This window comes from Haemaphysalis longicornis, unplaced genomic scaffold (genome assembly GCF_048455015.1).
Source record: "Haemaphysalis longicornis isolate Haplotype H1 unplaced genomic scaffold, Haemaphysalis longicornis Haplotype H1 scaffold_12, whole genome shotgun sequence".
NCBI classification, from domain to species: Eukaryota; Metazoa; Arthropoda; class Arachnida; order Ixodida; family Ixodidae; genus Haemaphysalis; species Haemaphysalis longicornis.
The window spans coordinates 59041865-59057877 of NW_027526225.1; the positions used below are offsets into that span (position 1 = coordinate 59041865).

The following is a 16013-nucleotide window of genomic DNA, read 5'->3' on the forward strand; positions in this document are numbered from 1 at the left end:
TCAATCAATTACCATGGTTCCTCGGTGCGAGGGCAAGGTGATTTCGGCGATGTAGGCGGGCACGCAGAGCGAGACGGTTCCAGCGGCGACGCCGGTCACGAAGCGGCCGCACAGCAGAAGCACGCCCGAGCCGGCGAAAAAGATGACAGCGTAGCCCAGCATGAAAAGTACGGAGCTCAGCATCAGGCCCACGCGGCGTCCCATGGCCTGGCTGACCACAGCGCCGAGGAACGCGCCGGGGACGGCGCCGGCCGGGAGCAGATGGCTCAACCTTGTGTGGGGGAGGAACGAAGACAGGGATCGACAGCATCAGTACACGCAAACAAAGCGTCGGTGTGGAAGACAAACTGCAAGTTTGCTCCATTTAGAAGGCTCCTTCGTGCCGATAACGATGATATAAATTTTATTGAGAACTTTAAACAAGTAGCCGAGGTATGAAGGGAAGCAGATTAAGGCGTGGCGACTCCCCAGTCACTGTCCGGCGTCGTGACATCAAAGATCCTTGTTTGTGCGTCTTCCGTACGTCATCGAAAGCCACCGCCAAGAAACATGAATGGGCGATTGTAATTGATTGATTGATTGATTGATTGATTGATTGATTGATTGATTGATTGATTGATTGATTGATTGATTGATTGATTGATTGATTGATTGATTGATTGATTGATTGATTGATTGATTGATTGAGTGAGTGAGTGAGTGAGTGATGCGGGGTTTAACGTGCCGCCGCTTCTCAGACGATGAAGCGCGCCGTAGTGGTGTCCTCCGGATTAGTTTTGACCAGCTTGGGATCTTTAACGTGTGCCGAAATCCCGTACACGGGCGTTTTTGCTTTCCGCCCTCATCAGAAAAGCGGCCGCCGCGGCGGCGAATCGCACCCGCGTCCGCGTGCTCTGCAGCGCAAAGCCTTAGCCACTGAGCCGCCGCGGCGGGTACTGTGCGATTGTAGTCGGGCCTCTAGTTCTGCTTGATCCTGGCATTTGAATGGTAACTTGGAATGAACACACTAATAACTGTGCTTTAGTGCTGGCCCGCATTTCGTTACTCCTGCACGTCTTACTTCAATATACCCCGAAATTTTAAAGCTTTTAATATTTCTGACATTTTCTCAATTAAAAAAAAACCTTTCGGGACTGGAATAGAGCTGAGTGAGTTAACAAAAAAAACTAGGTTTTTTTACATAAAACCAGGTTCTATTTTGTTTTGTCTTCAGGGCCCATTAACGGCACCTTGTCCCAATCATTGTTTTGATTTGTACATTTACCGCAATCAACGAAGTAACACATGTTTTCTAACGCGTGGAGTTAGCGGTCTCGCGTGACACAGAAGCCAACGTCCCTGTATAAATCTTGTTGACTTATGACGAACTGCTAAACCCCAATGAAACAGCTGCTGCCCTAAATATCTTTTTCACGTCCGTGTTCCGCATACCCAACACTTGTTCTGTTATCATACGCCCCACTTTTCTACCCAAAACAAGCGTGAAATACAAGTATATCTGATTGGTGCATCCAATCTAACCCACTCTATTAAAATACCATCTTCGGCTGGCGGCGATGTCATCAATTCTGAATTCCTTGAAACATATATAGCACTGTCGAGCAAATTCCTGTACCTCATATTCAAGGAATGTTTCAATACAGGAACCTTGCCATGTGATTGGACAAAAGCTAAAGCAGTCCCCATTTTTTAAGCGGGATGGCACGAAGGCCCCGGTAATTACCCCCCAGTCTAACTAGTGTTCCATCTAAGCTCCTTGAGAACATCGTAGCATCCAACCTTATGACCTACCTAGAAGCAGTTTTTTCTACCCTTTTGAACACGGTTTTCGAAAGTGCCTTTCTTTAAAACACAATTGGCTGAATTTACATACGACCTACTGCGGTAACGGACGATCACATTAAAATCAATGAAATTTTCTTAGCCTTCTCCAAGGTCTTCGATCGCGTATCCCACGACCACCTACTTGTCAAATTATCCGCTCTTGGTATAAAGTGGCCTTCTAAAGTGGCCTTAATAACCTTATAAAGTGGCTCGAACAATTTTTAACAGGTCGCGTTCACTTTTCCTTTTTTACAATTTCCGACCGTCCCTTACCAGCATCATCGCACAATTTTTACAGGTCGCGTTCAGTTTTCCTTTTTTAGTAATTTCCGACCATCCCTTACCAGCGTCCCTTCCGGTGTTCTCCAAGGCGCAGGCTTAGCACCACGATTATTTCTTATTTTTCTAATTACTTTTCCAACAACATCAAATCACAGCTGCCCCTGTTTGCAGATAACTGCGTTCTTTATAATACCATTCATACTTCTAACGCAATTAGTCTACAACGCGACCACTTCTTGGTGCGAAAAATGGCACATGTCTCTAAACTTCGCTAAATGCAAGGTCATGTTCTTCACGCGCAAGCGCACCACCAAACACGAAAATTAGTGCGTTAATTCTGTTCCCATTCACCAGACGTGCTGTTACAAATATCTAGAAGTTCATACAACGGCATCGCTAGCACGGCAAAACATTTTAAAACCATCCACTCTGAAGCTTCAAGCTCATTAGGCTGCTTTACCGTCGTAAGTAGCCTAATGCGATCTGCATGCGATCTACATCTCCCGACATAAAGAAACTCGCATATCTATCATACGTGCTACCAAAGCGGGAGTACGCATCGTTCATCTGGCGGGCGTCCTTCACAAGCTTATCTTACCGATTATATCGAAGCTGTTCCAAACGGCGTATCTTGTTTCGTTACGTCACAATATTCAAGACACATCGGCGTAACCGGACTAAAATAAACGTTGTCATTTGCGCAATCCGAGTCATGTCGGACAACTTCTCGTCTCTGCCTCTTTCACACTTTCTTTTACTTCAGCAAATCAGGACACCCTCTCTAGCTAAAACGCCCATTAAGAATATCATCTAGCGTGTCACATACGCACCCCTTGGTGACCCTAAAATGCCAAGCGACGGCGATGAGCAGTTCATTTTCCTTCCATGCCGTACAACTGTGGAATGCCCTGCCAGGTGTTATGGTTTCTTGCAGGGACCTCAAAGCATTTCGCGAATAGCTAACCCTCTGCAAAACCGAATTATGCATCCTAAACACCACAGTTGTCTTTTGATTTATAGTTGAGCTTTTACTTTAGGACCAGAATTTATTTATCGCCTGTCATGTAATTTTATGCTTTGTTATGTGTGTTCTTTTTGTTCGTTTTCTTTATTTCCTGTAATGAGTGTGCGCCTTCTTATTAGTGCTTGTTATAAAGCTATTCCAACTTCGATGTACTGCCCTTATGTAATGCCTTGGGGCCCTTATGTTGAATCAATGGAATAAAACGAAATGAAGTGGGCCTATCAAGCTTGTAAATGGAGGTTTTTCTCCTCCCCTATCTTCCTGCTAACATGAACTAAAAATGTCTATCTCAATGTAAGGATGGATGTGTTACGATTTTTACCCTTCTTTTTGGTGAGCAGACCTCTGCGATTTCTCGTACGTAGGTACCGTAGCATCCGTCAACGTGCAAGTCAAACAGTCAATGGGCCATGTGCTTGTTTTCCTCATGGTAAAAAGGAAAAATCAGCGCACAGAAACAGAAAGGGAGACGAGAACGAGACAAACACGGGCGCAGAATGTTTCTCTTTCTTTCTCTCTTGTCTTCCGTCCCGTGTCTGTGCGCTGTCTCTGGCCATGATCATGAACTAAGTAGTGTTCCAGAGCCGTCGGCTATATGTAGACGTCGCCACATAATAGAATTAAGTAGTATGGAATACCGTACCACCGTTGCAGTTCGCCTATGACTTGGCGTGCTCATTTCCGCCCAGTATACTTTTTTTACTCTTTCTTGCGATACATGATCTCCTGCCTTGAAGCTTAACAAATCCTAGGAAGGCTGTTTCTATTCAGTGCTTTCCGGCGATCTCCCTTAATAGATGGGAGGTACTGCACCCTAACGAATTCAGGCGTGACAGCTCTCTGTGGCTCTTGAAGTTCCTTCTTTTAACTGACCTTAAGCTTCTTTACTGCTGTCTCCGCTACTGCAAACACTACTGATTTCGGGAAACCTGCGACCTGAACTTGAGACTAGACAGTTGTACGACAAAAAGTTCTCGCCGACCATGCCTGGCTCACTCCAATTGGTGGCTATTGCTGGTTTTGCCCTTTCCAGTGGCCGGAATAGCAAGGCAGCAACTCCAATGCACACCACTGCCTCGCATGGTAAACGAATGCGACGTCAAAAATCGAATGTCATTAATTTAGTTGCTTAATAAGTTAGGGTGAAGACATTACTTGAATCTTGCCCTGTCTTGCCCTGTGGTCGTCGGTCTTTTCGCCAATGCAATGTGCGCGTTTGGTCCTTGCCATGATTTCTTCTCTGGGACCAACATGTTTGAAAGGCAATGCCACAGGCGCGCTGACGTACGGAATACTTTTCTATCTTTTTCGACCAGTTGGTTCGTTAATCGGCCATCATTCACGCAACACTGTTGCTGGACTAAAAAACGCAATACGTTTGGATATTTTTCGACACAAGTTATTTCGTAAATCGGCAATCGTTCCCTCAGCAGGCACTGTTACTAGGCTGAAAACTGTTCTCGGCCCACCGCAGCGAATAGACGCTGTGCGCAGATTGCAGTACATGAAAGACGAAGCGGAAAGCAGCAAATATAGTTGCAGCTAGCTTGGTCAGCTAACTTTCTCGATCCGTCCGTCATATACAGCTACCGTTCACGGTCCTTGAACCCAACGTACGTTCATTATATCTGTCTGACCACCCACACCCGCACTGGCATCTTTGCGGCTTGGGCTTAGCAATCGTTATAAGCCCAGCTTCCTTAATAGCAAAAGCCTGGGTCGTTCTCTCTTTCTCTTCGACAAAAAAAAAAGAAAGATGTTATGTAATCTTGTAATTTACAGTTACTGTTTCTCATTTTCGGGGCCACAAAACATTTTTTACAGAAACATAAGTTGTAAAAGCGGATTCTCTACTTAGAGGAGAAGTGAAAAAAACTTCCGGTCTCTTTGCCAAATAAGATGTGCCGTCAACTCAACATACAAATTCTCCAGCGATGTATTTTTCTAAATCCTAAAGCCCCGCAGCCTGTTTGGCGCGTCCCGGCTTTCCTGAGCTCACCAGACGGAGTCTGACACTGCCTGGAAGCTCTCGGCCCCGGCTCCGGTGGCGGCTGCGAGGCTTTCGGCTGCCGGGGAACTGTAGCCAAGGGTGACGCCCATGCACAGGGAGCCCGCCCAGGCGCTGACCAGCGTCGACAGTAGGGGCGTGGTCAGACGTGGCTTGACGGGGTACGAGTGGGCTTCGGAGGAGGGTGCAAGCATTTCTTCCGCGGTGGTTGCCTCGGAGCGTGCGTCAGGACGAGCAGCTATTCTTCTTCTTCGTCTTCGTCGCGTTCTTCCTCGAGCACGCGCCCACGAGGAGCCGGGCTTCTCCTTTTTCGTCTTTCCTCAAGCGAGGCGTCGTCTCCACCACAGGAACGAAAGCAGAAATCAAAGCCTCAATCCGCACGGCAAAACCCCACCACTGCAGAGGAGCAGGCCTTGGGAGCTTGTCTTGGGTCGCTCTTGCTTGTGGACCAACAAAGGCTGGTGCAACTCGCGCTATAGGTCGCTTCGGCCATCTAGTCTGAGCTTCCTTCCCAACCCCCCCACCCCTTCACCTGAACCCTGTGTCTCAGCAATAAAGTGTTTTCTCTCTATCTGTGTGCCGTCTCTGCGAGAAGTTGATTATCGACAGAGATAATGCTACTAAGAGCTTCGTAGTTATGTGTAACTGAAGAAAAAAAGGGCAGACGCCTGTTACGCGACATGTTGATCTCTGATCAATGCCTCCTAGTAAAACCAATAGCAGCACAAATATAGTACGAAGCAAAATATGAATATTACTGGACAGTGTTCTCTAGTTATAGAAGAATATTGCCGCGAACTAGGCATTGGGTTTGTTTGTTTATGTTTTGTTTTTACAGCCCGGCCACGCCTGGCGATGTTATCTGTGTCCCAAGCGAAGCGCATGTTTCATTCTTTATTTTGATGCCGCACGGGCTATCTCAATCTGATACAGAGAGCGTTTCGCCCTAACGTCACTAGCCTCGAATAATCTCCTTTGACCTACAATGTTCTAGATGTAAATCGACGGTTCGAGAAACACTCGCGCCGAAAGATAAAAGCCTGCAAAGCAGTCGCCGCGGCATTCCGAATCGCCGACGCTCGCTAACGCACGTCATTTTGTTGACTGCTACTTCGCCGCCTGCGCACTTTTTGAGTTGTTGGGGGATCACAAGTTAGCCCCAATAAACTTGTTTTTCCTTGAAGACGACTGTGTCATCTTTGACTTCGTGACAATATTATATCATAACATTGCTTGAGCGCGATTACCAATTATGACGTTCTTGTACATTTTTTACTCCTACCTTGTGCCGTACTTCTGATATCAGCACTTAACGGTGTGGGTGGTACGCGCGCGGAAGATATACGAGTGCGTAGTCTGTATGTGTGCATATACAGACCCGCGCAGAAGTAAACGGAGCACGGGAGCGGTGGCTGAACTGCATCGCTGCGCCGCGTATACGGGCGCTGACGGGAACCATGGAGTGCCGGTCAGAGAGTGTGTTCGCACTGCCCCGGCCGCCCTAAATGATATGTTTAATCGCCGCTCTGCTGGCGTGTCATGCTCGGCGAGACGGTCTTCAAAAGGCAGCGCTGGGCTATAGAGGGGCGCTGGTTGCACTGCCGCTCGCAGGCATCAGCGGCGACCGAATCCACTGCTCATGAGCTGGACGAAGCTGCGCGCGCCCGGAAACGTGCCTTGTTGCGCGCTATAAAGGGCGGAATAAAATTGCAGGCCGCCGCGGTCTGGCATAGCATGTCATTGCGATATAATTAATTGTAAGCCGGCAACAAAATTGTCATGTACAATATAGAAAGCACACTCACAGACATTTTCGTTGTTCGGAAGAAAAAACTCTCGCTGACGAGACTAATTTTTTAATTTTGGGTTTGTCCCAAGTTGTGGCTTCCGGTCAGTCCAGGTCTGTTCTGAGCAAAGGGAAATAAAAAAATGTCCATGTAATGTAAATTCTGTATTAGAGAACGCCGCAAATAAGGTAGTTGCCTGCTATTACAGCTGACCTCATAGCGGACCAGTTTAATCCCGATTTTGCAACTCCCGCGGGCGTGAAGAGTCGTGAACAAAGGCCCGTGCGGCAGAGTGATTCGGGCTAGTCCTAAGTTGTTTGAGGAGGACTGGCTTTGTTGGAACACACAAAAACCACCGCACTGCACAACATGTATTACGAGTGCACAGGGTAGCAGCGCGCTGAATATCAACACCCTTTTGTTATGTCGCTGAGTTACGTTGCTAACTTTATTGGCGCTACGTTTTGTGCTGCTGCGTTTAGCGTGCTAAGTGTATGATGTTGCAAAACATACAATACCCCTAACAGACCATATTTCTTCCTTTTCATCATTACCAGATTTTTCTTGCATTTTTTTTTTTCTTCTATGCGCTGTTGTGACCAAGAGCCTTCGCTAATCGTTCTTGTTAAGCCTAGGTTTAGTTTTAATGTTAGGAAACGTTATCATTAAAGGAGCCATGAAGACAAAACACAAGTTGGGTTTATTATAGAAAGACTGCTTAGTCCCGATAACAATGATACCAATATCATCGCAATCTTCGGACAAATAACGGAGATATTAAAGAAAACGTGTGAAGCAGTCGCGACCCACTAGCCAATTTCCCGCAACTTTTCTATGACGTCACGGAACCTTGTTTGTGCGATTGGTGGCCGCCTAACTGACCTGTCGTGACCACACATTACTGGACGTCTGTAATGGGGCCTCTAGTTCTATTTGACCGCATCACTTGAATACTAACGTGTAGTTAACGCACTGAAAATTATGTTTAATTGTTGGCCCGTATGACGTCATTCTTGCTCATAACACGTCACTGTGGCGCAAAATTTGAAAGTTTATTTCTTCTTGCTTTTTTTATCGTTAAAAAAACATCTTTTGTGACTGTAATGGAGCTGAGTGAGATACTGAATCCTAGTTCTTTCAAATTGCACGAAGTTGTATTTTCTCTTCATGGCTCCTTTAACGAAGTGCCAAGCAATGACATCCGCATTGTACGAGAAGCTACGGGTACTGGATGAAGACAGACGTTAGGATTAACGTCCGGCCATGGCATACCCGAGTCCACGCCTCTCGACCCAGCCATTCGGCTGTCTACAATTCCGCATTTTCAAAGACGATAGTCTTTCTCGGACTACTTAAACCCAGAAATTTTGGTCTATCTGTATGTCTGTCTGTCTGTCCGTCTGTCTGTCTGTGACTCGATTCAGCCACCCGGCCAAAGTAAAACAATGCCTGCGCAGTATTCTTATATAGTCACAGCTAAATGTGCCCGTCTAAGTCCGGTGTAGTGTTCATACTTGTCAATATTGTAGAAGAATAACACGACATTACGCATATATATGACAAGAAATTAACACAGAAATGATATTTGCAGCGTTCCTTTATAAAAAATCGTACATGTTTGATTTTGGCGAAATTAAATATTTCTTTAACTGAACAAAAAAATATCACTCCACCGTCGCCTGCTGTCGCCCGCGGCATATAGCTTCTGGCGGCATCTGAAGAAATCAAGTGGCAAGAGTTACGAAAGGTTCCACTAGATAGGTTCCACGTTCTGCTTGGAACGCACGTGGACTAGGGAAACGCGGTTATATAAACGTTGAAGTAGGGCGCCTCGATTAACACGCGTCTTCGCCGTACGGCAGCGTTGGCATAGAGACACCCGGTTTGGAGCAGTGGAACGCGGGAAATTTAAAATGATTAAAAAAAACCGTGTGGCGTCTTTACCTTGGGAGGAGCGCGGCGCAAGAGGAACAACATGAGAGGTGAGCGGGAAAGCGAAGTGAGGCATTTACTTGGCAAAAGTCGATAAAGACTATCGTCTTTTGACGATATTTGCAACGAAAGGAGCAGATACGCGGCCAATTTTTTCATAGGCCACCGGCCACACCTTGCCCAAAAAGATTTAAAATACATCATTACACTTTTTTCTTCCTCCACACATCTCACGTCCCAATCAGCCGGGAGGTCAGGCCGGGGCATACTCGCGTCTGGAGTGAATTCGCGCCTAATATATCTTCAGGCCGACACATATCCGATTTATTGCCAATGCATATTCGCGTTGGCAGATAATAAGAATTTTTCTCCCACGTTTCTGGCATCGCCACCTGAACCATGTGATTCTAGAGTGTGGTTCACCCGTAAAAAGGCTGTCATGGTTGCCACCATTACCGTTACACCGCCTGCTAAGTCGGCGTCGAATCAAATAAAATCAAATCAAATCAAGTCAAACTTTATTTTCCTTCAGAATGCAAGGAGGGGGCAGTCACAAAAAGCTGCATAACTTGACAGCTTGACGAGGCAACTGTTCCTACATTCGACAGCAACTGGCGACACGAGTTTGTGGTGCCAAAAATAAGAACACTCAGAAGATCGGTGTACAGGTCGGATTGGAAAATGCTATAGGAACTGGTAATGTTAAAAAAAAGTTATAAAAGTGTAGGAAAAGAAAAAAAAAACTAAACAAAAAAGAAAGACACACGGGTGGGATATTACCACAATCGTAAAGTCTGAATCGTAAATCGCCATAAACGTGTTAGCAAGAAACTCGACGAGTATATATACATCGCAGGGCAAGCATAATGAAAAACAAGAAGAGGCTTCGTGTTTACTTAATCATGGAAAAAAAATAAAAACATTCCATATAAACAACATCCGCTTAACAACCTAATAGGAGTTTACTAAAATACAACATTACAATGGGAAAGATACACAAATTTAAATCCATCACTCAAACACAGTTATCACAAGACGTACAGAATACAAATTACGGGGTACACAGATGCCACAACCGAACATAGTTACTCCAGGAAGAACAAAAAATTAAAGAATAAAAATGAAATACAAAGAATAAAACTGCAGGAATATTTATCGCACGTTTCTCTTGGAGTGTCGTAAAAGGTCTGCTTCAGCCGGATTTAGCTTTTTTAAAAGTACAGGTAGGGTAAATGTCAATCACTGTAAGCCGTACTTGTTTTTTGGTGTGGGCGTGTACCCTGCATTTGTGAAACGCGTGTTGTACAGAAAAGTATTTTTTTTCTTATTCCGGATAGCTTAGCAAAAAATGTGCTGTTGATTAGTAACTGCATTTTTATATGCTCGCGTTAGACAAAAGTCGTACAAACTATTAACGTTAATTATTTTACATCCATCGAACAGCTCATTTGTGTGAGCGGCAAATGCGACATCTGCTACGACTCACAAAACTCTCTTTTTCGATAGAAGCAACTTTTTAAAAGTTGTTTTAGTTGTTGTGCCCCACACTAACTGGTGATAGGTTAGGTGGGGAAGCAACAGACAACTGTAAATTACAAGCTTCATTTTTTCACGTAATACATGACAGGCTCTGTTTAGTATCCCAGTTATTCTACAGACTTTTTTGGGAACTTCGCTAACGTGAACGTCCCAAGTTAGGCTACTAGAAAAGTGCACTCCTAGCAATTTCATTGTTCGAACTATAGGCACCTCTGTTGTGCCAAGCATTAGTTTAGGGAGAGGCGCAATCTTATTTTGGGGCCTAAAGAGCATGCCTTTCGTTTTGTCAGCATTAACACAAAGGCAATTATTATTTGTCCACTCTCGGAAAATGGGTAATACTTCTTGACAAATGTTTTCAATCCCCGTTGTACATTTTTCCTACAATTAGAAGAGTGGTGTCATCGGCATAGCATTTAAGGTTCACTTCAGGGCGTGTAACAATACAGTGCAGATCGTTAATATATAGGGAAAATAACAGGGGACCTAATATGCTTCCCTGCGGTACTTCTGTCTTTACGCATCTAAGTTCAGATGCAAACTTACCTATGGATGTGTACTGTTGTCGGTGATTTAAGTAACGTGTTATAAGGTCAAGAGCAGTACCGCGAATTCCATAGGTCTGTAATTTATTTAGCAGAACGTTATGACTCAGCGAATCAAACGCTTTGGATAAATCAATGTAAATTCCAAGAGGTAATAAATGTTCGGCAAAATTGTGTAGTATTCCTTTTTTTGTTTGTTTACGTAATGCAGTTTCCGTAGAACAACGCCTGCGAAAACCGTGTTGAAAACAGTGAAGCAAATTGTTTTTAAAGAGATAGTTAGACAACCTACACTATATAATCTTTTCAATCGCCTTCGAAAAAACAGGCAATATCGAAATCGGCCGATAATTCTTCAAGATATTGCAGTCACCACATTTAAATACCAACACAACTATAGCAAGTTGCATGCGGTTGGGAAGTACTCCATTTGCCAGGATTAGGTTAAATATATGAGTTAATGGAAGTGCTATAATGTCTACGACATACTTCAGAGGTTTAATTTGCATATTTTGCTGCATCGCAGCCGTTGGTATTTTTAAATTAAGAATTGTAGCAGTGACTTCGCTTTTATCTGTAGGATTCAAGAATATGAAATTTGAACAGGAGCCTTCCTCTACGACATACGAATTGTTCTGGCAAAACTTGGAGCCTGCGAATTGATCCACAAAAAAGTCATTGAATAGATTTGCTAACGGACGCCCGAGATAGGCTTATCGTCATGATAAACCACTTCAACTGGCTTGTTTTCTTGAGAGCGGCCTAGAACAGAATTTATCCGTTTTATCACAGAATTTATCAGTTCGGTGGGTATCAGTGGCAAAGTTATAATAGTATGTTTTTTTAGCTTTTCTGATTATATTAATTAGTATATTACGAACTCGCTTGTATTCAAGGAAAAGTTTATTATCCTTCGTACGAAGAAACTTTTGATACAAGCGATCTTTGTCAGCTATTTGGTCCTTTATCCAGGTTTCACGATAGCGATTTCTTCTCCGCGTGGTTTTTATGGGGAAGCTAGTGTTATAAGCCTTAGTTAGTTCAGATAGGAACGTTTTATAGGCGTCATTGGAGTCACTTTCTTTGTATACGCATTTCCATGTAAGCTTTTCTGTAACTTCTCTGAATTATATTAGGTTTTGGCTAAAGATATCTTGAAAAACGGGTTTTTTTTTTCTTGTCCCGAACTGTGTTCTTTTTAACGATCATAAAAGCGGGCAGGTGATCTCTAATGTCAGCATATATTGTGTCTGTTGTAATTATCGACGGAGAGTGGTTAGTTAGAAAAAAATCAATGAGAGTAGCAGATAACATAGTAATTTGGTGCACGTAGGATATCAAAACCTCTCTGTGTGACCAGGCATGTTAGTGTGCTCTCCTTGAATTATTCTCAAGTAAGGTGACATTAAAAGTTTGTTTTCGTTGACATAGTTCAAAATGGTTCCACAAACACGAGAAACCTTTCAAAATCACCGGTGGGAGGCTTTCGGCCAAAAACAACGTGCTCTCGGCCAAGAGCAACAATATTAGAAATACTGATGAAAATACGACCTAATACCAACCTGCCTTATGGTGACAAACTTTGTGACAAAATGTTTCTCCCTTGTGTTCTAAGAATGGCGAGAAGAAGGCCTGCTAATCCAGTAGCCACTGACGCACGCAGGACAGGAGGGAGGGGGCTAATATTACTGAGGCTACTAATTCCGCCTAGCATCAAATAACTACCACTCGTAATTATCTTTCTGTCGCAATTTACGCTGCAACTTTGGCGGCACCGATGTCTGTTCAAGCAACAACGCCCAGCCAATCTGCAATGTTCCTGAATAAACAACAAAATATTCCAAGTGGGTCTGTTCCACGACCGCTGGCCTTGCTGACAACGGACCCAAATGAACAATTTGTCCAACTAAAGGAAGATCTGCGTCGCGCCACACGCGCTGTCATCCTACCGGGTGGAACAGACCTTCCTAGTGGGCTCGCTCGCTGGGAGGAGGTCCCGCTGCGTAGACTTGGAGTTGGGGTGGCCCTCTCGCCTGCGGTAACCCTGGAGTGGCCACCACGATACCATGCCCCGTTTACTAACACCTGCCCCTTCTGTACGGTTCCTGCCGAAGACGTCGACACCAACCACCTGCTATGGACGCGCCCTTCCCTGAGTGCAGCGAGATCTAGACACCTTCGCGGCACAGGCCTGCATCCTGGGAGACCCCCTGATCTCCAACGATGGCTGTGGGGGCCCCACCACCGCTGTCTTCTGGATTTCCTCCAGGAAACGGGTGCCAACTTGTACCTCCAGGACTTCATGCCAAAGGGCATACTATCGCAAAAAAAAAATTCCAAGAGGGTTATCCAGGCAGCGCCAGTTGCAGGCGTAAGTCTCTTGTTTTGAACTGGCTCCTTGTTGATGTATTTAGTTATTTTCCCCATTTTTTTTCTCCTATTATGTTCCCGTCACCTCGTTTGGTTGGGAAACTCCCCTCCCCCTTTTTCCCGCGCAAATGGAATCCTGCGTACGTCACTGCCCTTACCAGACAAATGCTGCGCGTATTAGGAATCACGACGCTTAAAGAAGACGATTGCTAGATTTCCAACTGTGTTTTTAACATTCGAAATATGAGCTCCAAGAAGAGACGTATACGCACGCAGAAACGGAGCGACAAAATACTTAACCGGAACTGTGTGAAAATAACAGCGAAATAATAAAAATAAAAAGACAATCGCATTCCAAGTTATATGCCGGAATCCCGTAATAGGCTGAGGTTTCCAGACAACACTGCAGCAAGAAGGAGATCCATGTTAAGCGTTCCAGTTGTTCAATAATTAGAACAAGAAGATGTTTAGGTAAGCTTTTCTCACCAGAGAAACGTAACAGCTGCTAAGAAAAAAATAACTCCTCAATTATTCTGAAATAAGAACACTTGCGGTGGAAAAACTTTGCTCATTAACGACACATACAGAGCACGGAGGAAATTAAAAGAAAAGTACTGCAGATTTTGTTGCATAAAAAGCTTCGGAGAAGCTGTTTCGACCAAATGGGAGGGGTAAAACGTCCGTGATAGAACGGCATTCTATAAAATAGCGATCGATAAACTTTCAGGACACGGTGTAGCATGGATCGCGCAAAAGAGAACGCAGTCGTCTCGAGGATTACCCATCCGACATCCTGAGCACCGTTCGGTTGTCTCTTTGTTGGCCGTGATGAAGATGCTTATAATCTTGTATTTTAGTGTTGCGAGGGCGACTTTGCCAAGGAGCGCGAGAGATAACACAATTAAACTGCGCGCAAAAGGAAGAGAGAAAAAAGAAAAGAGAAGTTGAAGTTGAAGTTTAGTTTTTTTTCTTTCCGCATACGGGGCGAAATTACGGAAAGAGCGGGTGAAAAGCAAAAGGTTAGAAGCCTGACAGAGGCTTTACGCCCGGCAGCAGTCTTGCACGGCTATGCATTTACATGAAGAACGTATTAAGAAAAGTTACACGGCACACATCTTTGATGTACACCAAAACACTATTTCAGAATTGCACACACGTACAAAAAACAAAGAACAAAGTTCCTGAAAAAGCATACATCCCGCAATACATCAAAACATATAATGTTAGCATGGTGAATGCAGGCAAACAAAAAATACAAATTTTGCCCAAAAGGGAAGCATCTGCAAAAAAAGACAAGTTCGAGCATGCCATTTACATACACAATCTGAAACATTACGACAAGTGTATGTCATTTTTTATAAGTAGTGTTTTATATTTCTTCTTTGATGTTATATTACTAAGGTCCATGAGGTGGCCCACTTTCTTTAGCAGAGTGGGCATTTGGTATTTCATGTGTGGCTTGTCATAGTTACTTGTAATGAGGGGTCTCTTTACTTGCGGTTTACGGAGAGTGTAATGCGCTCTTAGGGCACAAGTGTCGCTAACGTATTGTTTGTTGCTACTGATGTAATGTAATAACTTTAGATAGTAAACTTGGGTTGCTCGCAATATCATTTTTTTTAAACAATGGGCGGGTATGGAGAAGTCGAGGTGGACCTGTATATCCTTCGAATAGTCTTAAAATCGTTTTCTGGAGTAAGTAGACGGGATGACAGCTATTTGTCTTCCAGAGTCCCAGTCCTTTCGCGCTATAATTAATTTGAAGGGGACCCTATTTCAACTGGTTGCAAATCTGAAATGATTATAGAGCGTAGTCAACAAAGGCGTCCAGTACTTAAAATGGGCGATCGCAACATAGCTCAGCCAAATCATTTCAGACATTCATCATTTCCTTACAGACTTCAAACCAAATCAGACCTCCAAATCATTTAGAAACTTGCTCAAAAGATTTCTCTCTATTTCCCGCTCTTGGTGTTTGCACGCTCTAATGACGTCCTTCGAGCGATGTCATGTTCATCGGCTGGCTCCTTTCAGCAAACAATAAACAAATTCGATAGCATTTCTAAAGAGAATCGAAACAATTATAAAGCAAAAACTCGAAAAAGAAATCTGCTCCGACGAGCAAATTCCGTAGTTCCGTTCTATATACGGGAGATTTAGAACAGTGTTTGCTGCCTTTGAGTACGCTAAACGCTAAATGTTTGCGTCAGCTCGGTAAACGCCCCGAGGGCAGTTTTAGTAGAGCGTCTCATCAGTTTTGTTCAGCGACACCCTAATGATTACGGCGCCATCTGTCGAAGGTTTTGCGAAATTACGCGCTGGCTGATCTGCCAGCGGAGTGCCGGAGCGCCTGGAGATTTTACGACTATTCAAAGAAGTGCTAACAAACGCTTTCCCGTTAGTATTAAATGCAACACGTCCATGACATATGAATATTATCTTACGTTTCATAAAGAAGACGTTGACGCACCGTGGCACTTCCTTCGTGTAGTCGCACAGAACACTCTGAACCAAAAGCCCGCGAATTTAACGCATATATATTTTATTCAACTTCAAAACAATCCAGGTATGCCATCGGTTGCCTCTCCCTGCCCGTCGTAAATTCAGCACTCACCTCGCGCGCGGTTTGCGGTGTGGAACAGCAAGTCACTTAACTCTGGCGCGCAAGCCGCGAAGGCTTTTAGCTATGCACACTGTACATA

At 44.3% G+C, this 16013-nt stretch overlaps 1 protein-coding gene across 1 annotated transcript; it reads right to left on the minus strand.

The window, feature by feature from the left end:
• Window positions 1–5332, minus strand: LOC144161636 (solute carrier family 2, facilitated glucose transporter member 8-like). The gene is made up of 2 exons (XM_077692267.1): window positions 5130–5332; window positions 1–271 (listed from the first exon to the last, which is right to left on the minus strand). Exons 1-2 carry the CDS (start codon window positions 5330–5332, stop codon window positions 1–3), a joined length of 474 nt encoding a protein of 157 aa, XP_077548393.1.
• Between the last annotated feature and the right edge of the window lie 10681 nt (window positions 5333–16013).

Excerpts from the sequence above, each read along its gene's own strand:
- LOC144161636 (XM_077692267.1), bottom strand. The coding sequence starts at position 5,332 with ATGCTTGCACCCTCCTCCGAAGCCCACTCGTACCCCGTCAAGCCACGT. Across the intron at positions 272-5,129 it reads GCAGTGTCAGACTCCGTCTG|GTTGAGCCATCTGCTCCCGG; the intron begins GTGAGCTCAGGA and ends CCCCCACACAAG.